This window comes from Gekko japonicus, unplaced genomic scaffold, assembly GCF_001447785.1.
Source record: "Gekko japonicus isolate JY-2015 unplaced genomic scaffold, Gekko_japonicus_V1.1 scaffold2329, whole genome shotgun sequence".
Taxonomy (NCBI): domain Eukaryota; kingdom Metazoa; phylum Chordata; class Lepidosauria; order Squamata; family Gekkonidae; genus Gekko; species Gekko japonicus.
In genome coordinates, this window is record NW_015170344.1 from 108,124 (window position 1) to 126,170 (window position 18,047).

General features: G+C 39.7%; 1 protein-coding gene across 1 annotated transcript in view; it reads left to right on the forward strand.

Moving 5' to 3' along the window:
- Nucleotides 1-4,997: 4,997 nt before the first annotated feature.
- LOC107116288 (FAS-associated factor 1-like) overlaps nucleotides 4,998-18,047 on the forward strand; it is a 166,324-nt gene continuing 153,274 nt past the window's right edge. The window contains exon 1 of the mRNA XM_015418188.1: nucleotides 4,998-5,332. Within this exon, the coding sequence (XP_015273674.1) occupies nucleotides 5,288-5,332 (45 nt within the window). The 5' untranslated portion in view covers nucleotides 4,998-5,287. The remainder of the gene's footprint in view (nucleotides 5,333-18,047) is intronic.

Below are 18,047 nucleotides of genomic sequence, written 5' to 3' on the forward strand. Positions count from 1 at the left end.
TGGAGTGAGCTCCCATCTCTGACCCCAGCTCCTGCCAACCTAGCAGTTCGAAAGGAAGAAATTGCAACTAGATAAATAGGTACCGCTTCGGTGGGAAGGTAACAGTGTTCCGTGCGCCTCGGCATTTAGTCATGCCAGCCACATGACCACAGAAACATGGACAGCGCTGGCTCTTCAGCTTGGAAACAGAGATAAGCACCGCCCCCTAGAATCGGATTCAACTGGCTTTCGAGTAAGGAAAACCTTTACTTTTACCTATGGGTTCAGTGACACTGGGAAACTCTGAACTTTTTGGTCTCCACAGGACAACCATCCAGGCTTTGTTGCAATCTTTCTCAAAACTTTGCAACAATGCAGGCTTTGGGCAGATCAGAAGAAAACCATGGAAACCCTGTGAGGTGCACAAATGTTCTACCTTGCTGTGGGGAAACAGGAAAAAACCCACTTACCTAACATCAACATACCCAGGGCAAACAAACTGTGTGGAAACAGCTGAAATGTAACTAGAGTTGTTAGGGGATTGGAATATATTCTCTATAAGTAATAGTTTAGGAGTTCTAATGATTATAGTACCAAACTGAGTTCCTTCTGGTGAGTTCTTCATATATATTGTTGGCTCAAATTAAGGCCTGGCTCACCCCCTTCGTTTTTCTATCCCTCACCTATATTAAAATCTAATGTCAAAGCCAGGTCAGATTATATGCTCATCTTCAGAACAGAGCAGTCAACAGTATTAACATGTGATGCTTTTTTTAAAAAATAAAAAAATTATTTTCAGTTCTCAACATTATTAACATTCAACTATACATTTTCCCCATACGGCAGAGTTTTAAACATTAGCTAAGTTTTCTATCCATACATACACCTTTTTCCATCTCTTATCATGTACGTTTTCATTTTTGTTTTGAAGCATCAAGCTCAAATCATCCATTTGTGCTAATTCTAGCAATTTTGATGCTAGATCTTCTCTAGTGGGTATTACCTCACTTTTCCAATTTTTTGCCAGAAGCAAACGCGCAGCAGTTAATATATATGGCAACAGGTATTTTTCTTGCTGCTTATATCCATTAGGAATCATATTGAGCAGATATATTTCCGGTTTTAATGTGATGCTGAAACAATAATATCCTTCTTAATTTTAAAGAATGTTAATAATTTAACATAGCCAAGGCTGCCAGAATCTGGGAATTAAAATATTCATTTTTTAGTTTTACTGATGTCATCAGTACCTAAATGGAATATATCTATTCAGAGGCAATGTAGTTCTGAACCACAGTTTCTGAATGGCAGTATCAGTGGGAAAGGCTTTGTCCTATGTGCAATATATTCAGTGGTAGTGGGAGAGATCTGGCACACCTATGTAGAAGTTGTAAGGTTACATAGGTAAAAAAACTTCCACAGGTTCATTAATTTGCTCCACCCTTCTTTATGGTGCTAGGGTCATTCAACATCCCATTCCAAACATAAAAACAAAACAAAAAAAGACCTTTAAATCTTCTTGGTGCCATTCCCATATTGCCTTTGAATCTTTTGTGGATACACTGTGCGTGATCACTTTCATCACTGCAGAATCTAATAGCGAGTTTCAGTTGAACCACTGAGAATGTCATTTAGATGCAGGAGAAAGCTTTATTACTATGATTCAAGTAATATACAGTGAACAAAAGGCGAAAGTTATGGTCAGTGGAGAACTTTCAAATAATTTTGAGATCCAGAAAGGATCCCTACTTTTGTTTATTATCCCTACTTTTGTTTATTATGGTACTGAAAGTTATGAATGAAGCCATCAGAAAAGAGAGTAAAATAACTGGACTTCAAGTGAAGAAAGAACACTTTAAAATACTAGCCTTTGCAGATGATGTGGCATTAATACTTGAAAACCCAATAGAAGCAGCAGGAGTCCCAAAGGACAAGATTGAAGAGTATGGAGCTGTGGCGGGTTTCAAAATAAATATAGAAAAAACTAAAATTATAACTAAGAACTTGGATGACAAACAAAAAGAAAAGTTACAAGAAATTACAAGATGTCAGATTGTAAAAAAAGCTAAATATTTAGGAATTACGGTTACAAATAAATGTAGTACACTCTATGAAGACAACTATAAAGTACTGCTACAAAAATCTAAACAAGACTTGGACAAATGGAAAAATCTGCAACTTTCCATGATGGGAAGAATTGCTACAATAAAAATGAATATTTTACCTAGATGGATGTTTCTCTTTCAAACTATTCCGATACTACAAAATCAAAACTTGTTTAAAGACTTAGACCAGATGACATCTAAGTTTATATGGCAAGGGAAAAGGGCACAAAAAGCAGGCCCTCAAAAATATTTTAAACAGCATTGGCTGAGAGCAGCATTATTAAAGGTTTGGGACCCTATACACAAAAACTTTTATACTAAAAGATCAAGACTGATTATACCTTTAGAGGCATTTACCTTATCTAATGTATATGTGGGAGAAGAATCGTTAAGATACCAGGACATTTTGGATAAAAAAGACAAACTGAAATTACCAGAACAATTATCCTGGTGGAAGAAAGCGCAACTGGAATTGATATATTTGAAGGATAAGAAACTAGGTTTTAATAATAAAATAACTAAACTGGAAGAAACTGTTTTAACAGCAGAAAACAAAGTGATAAAGAAAATATATAAGATTTTATTGGACGATGTGATGGCTGATGAAATAGTGAAAAATATATGATTATGTGGGCCCAGAATATAGGCCGTAATATTAATTTTGAAGAGTGGGAGCAGATTTGGCGGAAAAATATAAAACTAACTAATGCTGTGTCATATAAAGAGAACATGTATAAGATGTTTTATAGATAGTATATTACACCAGATAGATTAGCTAAACAAAATGTTAATTGCTCTGATAAATGTTGGAAATTAAAAATAAGACTGGTTCTTTTTACCACATGTGGTGGTTATGTGATGTTACAAAGAGGTACTGGAGATGGATTCATGAGATAATGGAAAAAAATAATAACTAATATCTACACTTAATCTTAGCCAAATATACTGTTATTGAACATATTTCTGAAAGACTTTGATAAAGCAGATAGGTATTTGATAGTTCATATGTCGACAGCTGCAAGGATAGTATATGCCAAATATTGGAAAATAATGGAAATACCAACGAAACAAGAGTACGTGAACAAGCTATTTGAAACGGCGGAAAATGACAAACTGACACTTGAGATGAGAGCCGGTACAGAATGGACTTTTCAAAAAACTTGGATGAGATTCTACGATTGGTATAATGTAAATGCAATTGATAGATAAATGTAGTAATTTGAGAACGCAGAAAAGATAAGCTTAGTAAAATAGATAATGAATTTAGAAATTTAATAAGCAGAAGAAATGATAAAGTCTCTTGTTATATGTTATATGTTGTGGGGGGGGAGTTCGGGGTTGTTTGTATGTGTGTCTGTATGTCTGTAGTATATAATGGAAAAAAATAATAAAAGTGTACCCTCGGGTACTTATAAAAAAAGAAAAAAGAAAGTCATTTAGAAGATAAGTACTGGCTGTTGACTTGGGAGACTTGCAGTGCAATCCTAAGCATGTATACTCAAAAGTAAGTCCCTCTGAGTTCAACTGGACTTACTTCCTAGTAAATGTAATTAGAATTGTACTGCAAGTCTCCCAAATCATTCAGATTTCTCTGTGATCACATTTATTTAAAGGTTACAACCTCATTAGTCTTATCTTTCCATTGGAATAATAGCTATGGCCCAGTTGATTGCCTGACCCTTCATTACAAACTGACCTTTTGCAGCAAGCTCATGGTAGTACATTTTAATCCTGTGAAATGCTCATTGTGGGTTTAGATCATGAGCTAACACAAGTTATTATTGAATATTAAATATGCTTAACCATCCACAAGTTCTGGATGGAGAATACAGATTCCCTCTATGCTAGAAACATCACTAAAAATTGGTGTGGCTGGATGTCTTGGTGAGATAAATTCCAATCATGTCAAATTCATTCATAAGAGTTGGTTTTGTGTGGCTTTTTCACTGCCAGGTGACTGCACAAACAATCACCACGTTTATAAACCTCACTTTCTTTTGGAGCCTCCCATTCTTTTAACAGTGGCAGATGTGCAGAAATTCAGCTGGTGACACTTCCTACGACTAACTCTCTATGGTGGGGGTGGGAGGAAAAGCTCATCACCTACTGAATTTCTGCCCACAATAAACTAGTTACTGGAGCTCTACTAGATAACATGTGGTACCCTGACACTTTGTGGTTAACAAGTGATTCTCTGAATCTGCCCCACATGAAGCTTAGCTTTACACAGTAATAAAATGATTAGTGAAGTAACACCAGCTCTGTTTCCACAAGGCTGTAATCCCACGTACACTAATTTGGTAACCCCGATTGAATGTCTAGTCGAGCCAACGGCTGTTTACTTAGGAGTACTGAAGAACAGGATTGCAACCGTTACTTACTTCCGATTAACATGTACAGGATTGGGCTATTTCGAAGGCTACGGTTCTCCCCGGATTCTTCGTACTTCTGAAGCTCCCCCTGCCGAGGAAGACCGTATAACACAGGGGCATTACGCCGTGAAGTATTGAGCAAGAAAGCATTATGACAGCTGTATAAAAACCCACAGTAATCCCTTTTCTCCACGTCCTTCGTTCCTCGACCAGCCCCAGTTCTTTGTTGAAGCCACCACCTTCACAGCTCCTCCGTCGTCCCTTTCCTGACAAGAAAGAAATCCCCTCCACCCATATGTACTCTTTCTTGTCTCTACATCACTTCAGACCACTTTGTGTGATGCAGAGAAAATGCGTCAGTGAGCAGTTCGCTTTGCACAGAGTCCCACGCAGCAACAATAATCTTGCACAACCAGTAACAGCTTCACCGTCCTCCTTCTCTCCTGCATTTGACAGAAGAGCTAGTCACGTGGCGGCCGGAAAGCGTCTCTTTGCGACCTTAATGACAGGCAAAATGTGCGACAGCCGCCTGCCAAGCAGGGAGGAAGCAGTCCTAAAGCCTCCTTTCCTTTTTTAAGGCAGGGCTAGCTGCTGCCTTGTACTCTTCAGAACCCAGTCTCTTTTTCTAGAAACACGGGCAGCAATTTCTGGGAGAAGGGGTGTCTGTGTCTCTGGGAAACAGCTCTGAGAAACTGGCTGAGGTTGGACCTTTAGATGAGATCTTAGCCTCTTTTTTCCTTCCTCCCCCCTAACTCCCTTGAGCTCAGTTCTCGCCAGCAGCAACCTCCAGGTACACAGTTCAGACAGGAGGAGGGGACGCTACCGGCTGCAATGGCGTCCAACATGGATAGAGAAATGATACTGGCTGACTTTCAGGTAAATTTCAAATCCCCCCATCTCCACCACTGCCATATTCGACCCATAATCAGCTTTTTGTTTTCCTTTCCCCCCTGGCTTTTGTGTTTTTGAGGGAAGATTTAAGTACTGGAATTGTGAGCAATTCTGAAACGATAGTGGAACTAAAAACAATATTAATACTGCTTTAAATTGCATTTTGTTTTCCAAGTGGCACAAATAATAAAAAGCTACTTCAGTAATAAGTAAGTCTTTTTAATTATCGTAGTCCTTCACAAAGAAAAATATTTCAGACAAAGGCATATGGCTGTTTGTTCTCTTAGATTTGTATCCTTCACCTCTGTGTAAGTTTTAAATAATAAATAGCTGTAGTGGGTCGGAAATAAGGTGCTGTCATTGTGAGATACCTGTCAACATTCCAAGAGTCAATACTGGTTTCAAACTATGATATGAGAGAGAGAAGAAATTAAAAGGGCATATGGTGTAAGAAACCTTCTAAATGCCTTTTGAGTTGAAATTGATTTTAAATGTTTTGGTCCCACCCAGAATGTGTCTCTGTTTTCCAAACAAAGTGATATTGAATACTTCTGTAGGAGTTGGAGTTCATCTGTTGAGTGTTTTATTAATGTTTCTCCAGCATTTCAGTTCAAGTAAGGCAGTTTCCTGCCTGTTTGAGGCTATTTGCCAACATTAATTAATTCTGACTAGGATAAAATCTAAGCCCTAAATATATAATCGTATGTTTTAACTCCACAGTTACAAAATAAGTATGAGGGTAAGGCCTATATCTTATTTTTTTTCTGCTAGGATGCCTTCTAGCAGTGTTGTATTTTCCTCTGAGAAAGAGGGAAGGTGTAATAAAGTCAGCGTCCTTCAGTATTGTACTTACAAATCTGTATGGGTATTGATTATTTTCCAGGCATAAATGATAAGCACAATTCTGAAGTTCTTATGAATATTTCAATTCGTATGTTACAACTCAAATTCAAATTGATGTATGAATATCAAGCTAAAATCCACTCTTTAGGAATGTATTGTGGCATTATGTGTGCTAAAGTTTGCTTTATTTATTTATTTTTATTTATTTAATTACATTTTTAATCACCTAATCCCCACGATTGTGGGGCTCCAGGCAATGTAGAAATATAAAACAATAAAATCCATGTGATTGGTGTATATGAATGCATATGATTTTACAAAACTATTTCCTAAAAATAACTACATTGGGCAACCTGTTGCATCATAGTATTAAAAACAGAAGGTATTTTCATTTTACTACATCTAGGATGAGCCTTTGTCCCAAATACATTTAACAATGCTGTTGTGATCAGTTTATCTCTGAAAGATGGATGAAGTTCATCACACAGAAATATGTGTAAAGCTGCAATCTGAATCATGGTTACTAATGTGCAAGTCCTGTTGAACTCACTTCTGAACAAACATGCATAGCATCGGACTGGATGTCTCATTGAGACTGATTAGAATCAGGAGCCAGCCTGTGATGGCCAGAGGTATGCTTGAAAGCTGGATAAAACCTCCATGGACATTATTTTATATTATTGTTTAGATTTGAAGAAAGCATCTTCATGTACTCATAGAAAACTTATTCACACATAGCAGTAATGTACAGCATATAATGTTCAGCTTCAGCAAAGAGGCATGGTAAAATCACACTTTTTAGGATGAAAAACTTGATAATTGTGTTGGAAAATCTTCGGGGTATCTCTAGTAAGAGTATCTACTCTACTTGATTAGACACCTTCTGGTCTGGCTCTGGTTGGACCTAAACTTTTGATTGAGTTGCTGCTTTTGAGGTGGGTTTTTCATAGGAATGTATTTGAATGTTTGTTTTTACAGGAAAATGTATGTAAAACGATTAAAGCTCTGGATAAACGTGCTGACAAGGAAAGCAACAGATTATCTTCAAATATACAGAAATACCTATCTGTATTTAATATTTAAATTGCAGACCCCCTAATGCAATATGCAGGCCAGGGGTGGCATATTGTGTTTTGGATCAGGCCTTAAGTGATGCTTATGAAAGTTTATGATACCTATGATAGATAAACTGGAAGTTTATGACACCTGCTTTTAATTGCATGTAGTATTATTATGTGTTGTATCTTGCTAATCCTTATAACTCATTTCGGTAGATTATTCCCATTTTTATGGGTAGTGAACTGAAGCTAAGCTTCTTCAAGGTCTTCCATGTTGCTGTCCTAAATAACATTTACTTACAAGTAAATGCCATTGCTTTCCAAGTACATATACAGGACCTAGAACTGCAGCTTTAGTGAATAAATGACTGGTGAGAGCTGAACCCTGATCTCAGTACATTCTTGGCCCCAGCAGGATGTAATCTGACTCTCTGGATGTTTCGATGAATGTTTAAATTGCTGTGTTTGTACCAGCATTAATCAAGGCTTGAGTAAGGTGCTTGCATTTGTTTTGGGTTTACACTTCTAGTATTAATCCTGAGATGTTTGTCCCTCTTGCTTACTGAACAAGGAATGTGCTGAGGTAAAACGATGTGGCTTGTATAGCAGTCCTTTGCAAAACAAGCGTACAAAGCGAAACACATTGTCAGTGTTTCTGTTTCATGTCCTTTGTGTAAATTGCCTTTAGTCTGTGTTTGATCAACACAGCTTATTTTTAGGCCCCCCCATGCTCTACATGTGCTTGATTTTTTCCTTCTTAATAACAATATCAAACAAATATGAAAATTCCTCTAATATATCTAGTATGAAGATATGAATATTTGGAAAGTTTAAGGTAAAAATTGCTTTCCCAGCAATTGGATGATATGGAAAAACTGGAAATGTTGGTGAAAAATTATAGAAAAGCCTTTTCCCTTACAAATGATCAGTAAAATGGTTTTAACTATGTTTATTTCTGCTTTCTAGAAAAATATGTCCTTCACATTCTACATATGACTGCTAAAACCCAATAATATAACCTTGCATTTTTTGCTTTCCATTTTTTTTTTAACTTGAGGTTTTTACTATTTACAAATGAGGGAAGAATATATGCATAAGTTCTTTTGGGCACCCTAGTATTTCCATCTTCAGTAGTAAGGGTGTAATCCTTTGCACTCGTACTTGAGAGTAAATCTAATTGAATTTAGAGGGTCTAACTTCTCTGTAAATCTGCATAGGATTAGTCTGTAAGAACATATTTATTTATTTATTTTTATTTAAACAATTCCATAAAAGTGTACAGACATAATGACACAACCATATGATGAGTGCTGCTGGATCTGAACAAAAGTTTATCATGTCCAGCATTCTGCTTCCTTCAGACAACATATATTCTTTGGGAAGCTCACAAGTGGGATGTGAAGGCAACTGTCCTGTGATGCTCTTGTCTACCAGCGCACTCCCTTTGAACATGAAGAGTCTATTTCACTTTCATGAATAGCTGTTGATGGAGCTATAAAAAATGTGAAGGCTCCTTTGAAAGCCACCTAAGCTAGTGGTCATCACTATTCCCTTATGGCAATACATTCATTGTGTGTTAGGTGAAGAAGTATTTTGTTTGCTGCCCATCACTTTAATTGGATGCCCCAAACTGTAGTAATATGGGAGAAGGAGAAAAAGTTCTTCCTCCATGTTTTCCATGCCGTGTTTGTCTTCATAAATATCTTCACTTAATTCTTTTTTTCACCACTAAAAAGCCTCCTTTTTTAGCATTTTCTTATAGGGAAGGTGCTATAATTCCTGTGTCATTTACATTGCCTTTTTGCAGCAGTTGCAATTATTATATTTATAATTATTTGTAGCTACTGTTTGAAAAAAATTAAGGCTACTTCATAAATAGATCATATAGTACAACATATATGCTAACCATTGCCATGTAGTTTAAAAAAAAATAATAATGTAAGGCTGCGGTCACATGGAACAGAAGCCACACAAGTGAGACGGAAAACAGGCGGAGTTTCCGGGTGCGATCTCACCAGCACATCTGGGAAGCGTAGCACTCCCGTGGCACAACCGAGGCTTCCAGCCGAAACTGCGTGGCAAAAAACTAGTACCTCGGAGGTACTAGTTTCCGGAAACTGCGGGGCAAGGGCGGGCGTCTGATCGCGTTTCCGGTGGCATCCGGCGCCCGCCCATGTCCCCTTGCAAATAAGGTGGGTTTTTTTGTCCACGTCTCTGTGGATGCGCACACGCACCCAACGGGGCATGCGCATTCGTCGTGTACACACAAAAAACCCCCAGTTTGCCGCGGCGCGTGCTTCTTCATTGTGCGCCGGCTTGTCCTGTGATCAGCACCTCTCCCTTGCCATGGAACCTCCACGGTACCTCCACAGGACCTCCATGGGAGGTCTGATCGAGTAACTGCGCAGTAGTTTGCCCCAGGGCAAACAGCCACGCTTCTCCCCCGTGTGACCGGGGCCTAAATTTGGTATATCAGCCAATATTTGGTATATTTTAATTTCCCCTCAAACTTCCATTCATTCCCTCACCTGTTTCTTAAAGATGACTGGAAATGTTACTTATCTTAACCTTTGGATCTTTTGGATCTGAAGACAAAATTTGTACATTACAACAAAGATTTCTAAGCTTTTTAAAAAAGTAACTTGAATACCTTTTTTGAGGATGTTTAGCCAAATGTTAAGAACATGTTGAAATCTCCATTGAAATAAATGAGATTTGAAAATGTTTGTGTGGCTTGAATATGCACTTTGTTTTTGAAAATTGCAGTAGGGTTTAATTTTTGTCAAATGAAGAACCAGAAGAATTCTTGCTTATTAATTTATCTCAATAACTGGCAAGTGCTGAGATTGGTAGCATTAGGTAGAATCTGGATCAGCTTTCTTACAGCTCACAGGTCTGATATGATTAGGTCTTCTTGTTTGAAATGCAACTTTTAATTATCCCTATATTGTTTAGAGCAGGCTACACTTTCTTTAGGCCCCTTCTACACTGTCCACCTGTGTGATCTACATTGGGGCTTGTTTGTATGTTGACTGAGTCATGTGCCAAAGCATGTGACTTGTAGAATTCAAACAGCAGACTGGAGTGAGCATTGATGTAATCACTTCATTGCAGGCTACATCCAGTTTGGAACTGTGGTAACACAAGATGATCTTATGCTACTGTGTTTCTGTTTAACTTTACAAGATGCAAGTGTCTTGTAATCATTCCTCTGGCTACCTGTCAGGTTGGAGTTTTACATCCCTCACCCATACCTCACATTTTCTTTCATTTCCATTTCCCTATTTGGAACTCCATGTGTATATATATTTATATATATATAAAATATGAATAATGTTCTCTTCTGTTCACTCCACTGAAGGTGGCTTACAGACAGTTAAAAATCAACATCAACAATTTTAAAATAGTAGCATAACATACTAAAAACGGGGCGGGGGGGAGGGGGGAATCAGCACAGCACATGGTAAGCAAATATGTCCTTAGTTCAGTGCTAGAAATCAGCACTTTTGGTTCAGCTGAATATTTGTGGGGTTGATGCTTCATAAATGAGGCACCACTATAAAAAGCCCTGTCTTTTGTGCCCACCCAACACGTTTCTGATGATGGTGGCACATGGTATAGGCCTTTAGATAACGACTGCAGTAACTGGGCATGTTTATATGAGAATATGCAGGCTTTAAAATACCTTATTCTAGGACTATGTAGACTTTTAAGGGCATAGTTAGCTTTTTGAACTGAAGCTGAAAGCAAATCAGTAGCCAACATGAATCTTCAAGCATATGTGAAATATATGTTCTGTAACTTATATGAAATAGTATATGCTGTAATACTTTTGCATTTTGAACTAGCTGAAGCCTTTAAACTGTCTTCAACCCCAGTTTGGTGTAGTGGTTAAGTGTGTGGACTCTAATCTGGGAGCACCGGGTTTGATTCCCCACTCCTCCACTTGCACCTGGCTGGATGACCTTGGGCAAGCCATAACTCTGGCACAGCTGTTCTTGAAAAAGAGCAGTTTCTGTCAAGAGTTCTCACAGCCCCACCTACCTCACAGGGTGTCTGTTGTGGGGAGGGGAAGGGAAAGGAGTTTGTAAGCCGCTCTGAGGCACCTTTGGGTAGTGAAGGGCAGGGTATAAATCCATTCTCTTCTTCTTCTTCTTCAAAGGCAGCCCTACATGGATCACATTGCAGTAGTCTAGCCTGGATAGGCTAGAGCATGGATAAATTTGGCCAGCCAATTTTCTCATGAAGGGCCACAGCAGCAAATCAATTGAAGCTGGCCAAAGAACATTCCACAGAGGATATCTAAGCCTCCAAATGGCACATTTTTTCTTTTGATGGGAATGCAATCTCACCCAAAACATTCTGACTTCATTCTCTCATCTGACATAGAAGCTATCAACACCACCTCTTTCTTGTCTGGATCGAGTTTCAGTTTACTAGCATTTGTCCAGCCAATTATCACTTATTAAGAACACCAGCTGTTTCACTTGTTGTTGAAAAGGAAAAATAGAATTGCATATCAGCTGACTGATGACTCTTAACTCTAAATTTCCAAATGACCTCTCAGTGGTTTCATGCAGATTTGAATAGAATGGGGGATAGATAGAGCATCAGGGAACCCTATTTTATAAATTGGTCTGAACAACTGTCTTTCATCACCACCTTCTGGTGCCTGTCAAGAACAGTATTAATGAAATGTACTGCCTCCAGTACCCTGTTCAGAATGATACTGTGGTCAGTCATATCAAAAGCTGTTGAAGTCAATATCTATTATATCATATATTATTTTACGAACCTTACCCCAAAATTTGTATATCTTTCTACATTTCCACCACATATGATAGTAAGTACCCACATTATTCTTACATTTCCAGCAGTACTTTTCCTAGCAAAGGTCATCCATCAGGACAATAAAGGCAGTTTCTATTCCAAACCTCCTCCTGGGTCCAGTATAACCCCTAGGGCCAGGGGTGGCCAAACTTGCTTAACATAAGAGCCACATAGAATAAATGTCATATGTTTGAGAGCTGCAAGACATGCACAAATATTACACGTTTTTACTGGGAAATATGCAGATTTGCTTTTTATTAACATTAAATGAGACTGCCAAAAATAATATCAGAAGCAGTAAAAGCAGATACTGATACTGATATTTATTTGTCCAATGATATGTTTGCTAATTATATTTAGCTTCCCCAGCCACCCTGCTGGGAGCCGCACAATATGTGTGAAAGAGCCGCATGCAGCTCCTGAGCCACAGTATGGCCACCCCTGCCCTAGGCTCTCAACTGAGTTGGCTGAACCCCATCAAAAGTGGGAAGCTTAATTGTTAATGTAAAATATTGTTCCCCAGATTGTTCTATCTGAGCATGAAATATCTTGGAAAATATAGCTTTCGTCTTCCATTGACTCTTTAATCTCCAAATGTTAAGAACAAAAGAGAAGCCAATGTTGGATCAGGCCAATGGCCCATCCAGTCCAACACTCTGTCACACAGTGGCCAAAAATACCAGGTGCCATCAGGAGGTCCACCGGTGGAGCCAGGACACTAGAAGCCCTCCCACTGTTGACCCCCCCAAGCACCAAGAAGACAGAGCATCACTTGCCCCAGAGTCCCTATCTATACCTTGTGGCTAATAGCCACTGATAGACCTCTGCTCCATATGTTGATCCAGTTCCCTCTTGAAGCCGCCCATGCTTGTAGCTGCCACCACCTTCTGTGGCAGTGAATTCCATGTGTTAGTCACTCTTTGGGTAAAGAAGTACTTCCTTTTATCCATTCTAACCCGACTGCTCAGCAATTTCATTGAGTGCCCACAAGTTCTTGTATTGTGCAAAAGGGAGAAAAGTATTTCTTTCTCTGCCTGCTCTGTCTCCTGCATAATCTTGTAAACCTTGATCATGTCACCCCTCAGTCATCATTTCTCCAAGCTAAAGAGCCCCAAACGCTTTAACCTTTCTTCATAGGGAAAGTGGTCCAACCCTTTTATCATTCTAGTTGTCCTCTTCTGCACTTTTTCCAGTGCTATAATATCCTTTCTGAGGTGTGGTGACTAGAATTGCTCACAGTATTCCAAATGAGGTCACACCATCGATTTATACAGGGGCATTATGATACTGGCTGATTTGTTTTCAATTCCCTTCCTAATAATCCCCAGCATAGTATTGGCCTTTTTTTATTGCAGTCACATACTGTCTTGACATTTTCACTGAGTTATCTACTACAACTCCCAAGATCTTTGTCTTGATCAATCTCCGCCAGTTCGGACCCCATCAACATGTATTTATAATTATGATTTTTGGCCCCAATGTTCATCACTTTTTACTTGGCCACATTGAATCCCATTTGCCACGTTGATACCCACTCGCCCATCCTCAACAAGATCTTCCCTTACAGAACCCATACTGAGTCTGCCTCAATAGTTTATGTTCATCAATTTGCTTACTATTTTTTTCCTTAATAACAGTTTCTACCGTACCCAGTATTGACGTCAGACTGACTGGCCTGTAATTTCCTGGATCTCCTCTGGAACCCTTTTTAAAGATGGCAGTGACATTAGCTGCCTTTCAGTCCTCAGGATTGGAGGCAGATTTTAATGAAAGATTACATATTTTTGTCAGGAGATCCACAAGTTCACATTTGAGTTCTTTTAGAACTCTTGGATGTATAACATCTGGGCCTGGTGATTTATCAGTTTTTAAGTTGTCTGTCAGTTGGAGGATCTCCTCTCTCATCACCTCAATCTGACTCAGGTCTTTCAGCACCCCTCCTGAAATCAGCAGTTCTGGAGTGGGCAAGCATTCCTCATCTTCCACAGTGAAGACAGAGGCAAAAAATGCATTTAGCTTCTCAGCCATTTCCCTGTCATCCTTCAGTACTCCTTTTACCCCTTGGTCATCCAAGGGCCCCCCTGCCTCCTTGGCTGGTTTCCTGCTCCTAATGTATTTGAAGAAAGTTTTATTGTTGGCCACTATGTTTTTTGCAATATGCTTCTCATATTCCCTTTTTGCTTGCCTGATCACAGACTTGCATTTTATTTGCCACAGCCTGTGTTCCCTTTTATCAACCTCACTGAGACTAGCTTTCTACCACTTAAAGGAATCCTTCTTACCTTTTACAGCTTCTGTTACTTTGTTAACCATGCAGGCTTTTTTCTATACCTATTTGTGCCTTTCCTAATCTGCGGTATATATTTTTTCTGAGCTTCTAGGATTGTAGTTTTAAATAGTCTCCAAGCTTCCCCAATGGTTTTGACCCTTTCTACTTTTCCTTTCAGTTTCCTCCTCACATGGCCCCTTATTTCAGAGAAGTTACCCCTTTTAAAGTTAAAAGTGGGTGTGTTGGTCTTTTTGGGCAACTACCTATTTATACACATTTTGAACTCAGTAACATTATGGTCACTGTTCCCAAGTGGTGCAATCACTTTTACACAGGGGTCATTTCGTAGAAAAAGAGCTAGGGGGACTCATTAGCATAACTCATTAGCATATGCCACACCCCCTGACATCACCGGAAGTCCTCCCCACAGCCGGCGGCGACCTCCAGCGGGCACCAGCAGGGAGCTCCAGGCCCCGCCCTCCCGCACCTCACCTGGGGGGATGGCGTCCCCCCGCGTCCCTCCCCAAATGACCCCTGCTTTTACATCTCTCACCAGGTCTTGGCCGTTACTTAGGACTAAATCCAGAATCTGCTCCATAGCACAGTCATTGAGTGTCTAGAAGCTCAGTCTCTTTTTCGTGACTTGAACACATGTTGACCCAGTCAACGTGTGGGTAGTTCAAAGCACCTATTATGACACAGTTATTTCATCTAGCTGCTATCTTTAATTAATTCATCATTTTATAATCCTCCTTTATCTTTTGATCTGGTGGGTGATAATAAACTTCCAGTGTTAAACTTCCTTTAGGGCCCACTATTTCATCTCATAGCATTTCCAGAAGAGAATACAATTCTCTTACCTTCTCAATCTTACTGGACTGTATACCCTCTCTGACATACCAAGCCACCTCACCTCTACCCCCCCCCATCCTTCTGATATAATTTATAACCAGGAATCACCATATCCCACTGATTTTCCTCATCCCACCAAGTTTCTGAAATACCCACAGTGTCTGTATTTCCTCCCAACACCAAGCATTTCAACTCCCCAATTTTACCCCAGACACTTCTAGCATTTGTGTATAAACACCTATAGTTTCCCATGCATGTTAGGCCCACAACCTTCCTCCTGCTTCCTTGAGACCTTGCTATGTAGTCCATATTGTTAGCCACAATCTCAGTGGACAATTCTAATCTATTTCCTTGTAGAAAAGTAACAGCTACCCCTTCATCTCTTTGAGATAAGCCATCCTGAACCAGACACTTTTCATCTCCTGTCGGCTTTCCCCCAATATTCAGTTTAAAAACTGCTCTGCCACCTTTTTTGATTTTAAGCGCCAGCAGCCTCCTTCCTTCTCTGGACAAGTGGAGACTGTCTCTTTTGTACAGCTCCCTCTTGTTCCAAAAAGCATCCCAGTGCCTAACAAACTTGAACCCTTCCCCACTGCACCATTGTCTCATCTATGCATTGAGACTCCTGATCTGTTCATGTCTCTCCAGCCCTGCGTGTGCAACAGGTAGCACTTCTAAGAAGGCTACTTTGGAGGTCCTGGCCTTGAGTTTCCTGCCTAGCAGCCTAAATTTTTCCTCCAGGCCTTCATGACCACATTTCCCCACATCGTTGGTGCCAACATGTACCACGACCACTGGCTCCTCCCCAGCACTGTCTACCAGCCTATGTTGTTAATATAAGGACTGCCACATTTTTACAAAATGAGAACAGTGTCTAAGGTATTCTACTCTCTATAATATGCCATGATAAAACCCATTCCCATCCCAATAAGTTCCAATTGCAGCTGATGCTGTTTCCTTTCGGCCTGTACAGCGTAAGCTATGAGCTGATTCTGCCCCCCCCATCATGGGGATTCCCATTATTTTTTCTCTTTTACATCTTTCTGAATACCTGAATCTTGCCCAAGTTCACCAAAAAGTATATGGGGGTGAGGTGGGAGAATACCTGCAACGCTATAGCTGCATTGCTTTTTGTCTCTCTTTCAAGTCATTCCAAGATTATCTCTCCAAATGGAGTGAGTAAGAAACAGTATGACAAATTCAGTGCAGTTAAGTGTAATATGGTGCACAGTAGAGCAAAAAATCTTAACTTTGAATGCATGGTGATGCTGCCTGAACTAGCAGAAACTAAGAAGGAAAGAGGTCTTGGGGTTGTGGATAGCTTGATGAAAACATTGACTCAGGGTCATAGTGTATAGCTTGATGGAAACATTTTCTTGGTATGTGGCAACAATGAAAAAAGGCAAGCTCCATACTAGGGGTTAGTTGGGAAAGGAACTGAAAATAAATTGGCCAGTAATGTAAATGCTCAGTGTAGATCTATAGCATTTCCATGGAACACTATGTACAGTTCTGGTCACTGTATCTCAAAAAAGATACTGCAGAAATGAAAAAAGCACAGAAGAATGCAATTGAGATGATTGGAGCACCTTTTCTCCAAGTAAAGGCTAAAGAGTCTGGTGCTTTTCAGTTTAGAAAAAAGATGATTAAGTAGGGATATGATAGAAGTTAAAAAAAATATCCATGGGGTAGGGAGAGTGGATAGGGAAAACTCTTTCTCCCTCTCCTATAAGACTAGAACATGGGGGCACTCAATAAATTTGATGGGCAATTGATTCAAGATGGACAAAAAAGTATTTCTTTACTCAACAAGTGGATGTAGTGATGGCTCTGAGCACAGAAGGCTTTAAAAGAGGTTTAGACATATTTATGAGGGATAGATCAATCAGTAGCTTCTAATCTTGGTGACCAAAAGGAACCTCCATATTTAGAAGCAGCAAATCTTTTAATACCACTGCTAGGAGGCAGCATCAGAAGAAGGGCTTGGCCCCTATGCCCTGTTTGTTGGCCCTGCAGGACAGATGACTGTCCACCGAGGGAAACAGGATGCTGGACTAGATGGACCACTGGTCTGATCCGGCAGGGCTCTTCTTGTGTTCCCATCACAGTTCCACAAACCCAGTTTTTCCTGACTGCTAGACTTAGGGGAAGGCCCTCCTATCAGTCATGTCAGGAGTCAGTATATCTGTGAACACTAAGTGCTGTCAGCAAACATGGGAAGGCTGTTGCCTTCATTTCCTGCTTGCAAGCTTCCCAGAAGTATTTTTCTGGCTGCCCTTGGAATGGTGGACTAGATGGATACAATTGACTTGCCCCTGGCCATAAACTGAGTATGAGCCATAGGTGGAATCTGTAGGGAATCTTCTAATACAAAGCCTACTGACTTGGAGAAGAGGAGGTTGAGGAGGAATTTGATTACTCATTTTAAGAATTTGAAGGGCTGTCATTTAGTGAAGGTTAAGGCTCTATTTCAGTTGGTAGTAGAGGATAGGCCTCATAATAATGGATTTAAATTATGAATGGGGAGATATTGGTGGGATATTAGGAAAAACTTTTAAAACATAAGGGCAGTTGAATAGTGGAATCAGTTGCCCAGGGATGTTGTAGGTTCTCCCTCTTGGAGGTGTTTAAGTAGAGATTGGGCATTTATTTGTCATGGATACTTTTGATCTTCCTGCATAATATAGGGGTTTGGACTGGGTGGTCTTTAGGCCCCCCTATGACTTTTTAATTCTATGATTCTCCTTTGTGGAAATGTCATGGTATGTTTAACTGTCAGTTACTTGCTCTTTTGGGTAACTTCCATGTTTTCACAGACAAATGAGAGGTAGCTTAGAAAGATGACTTT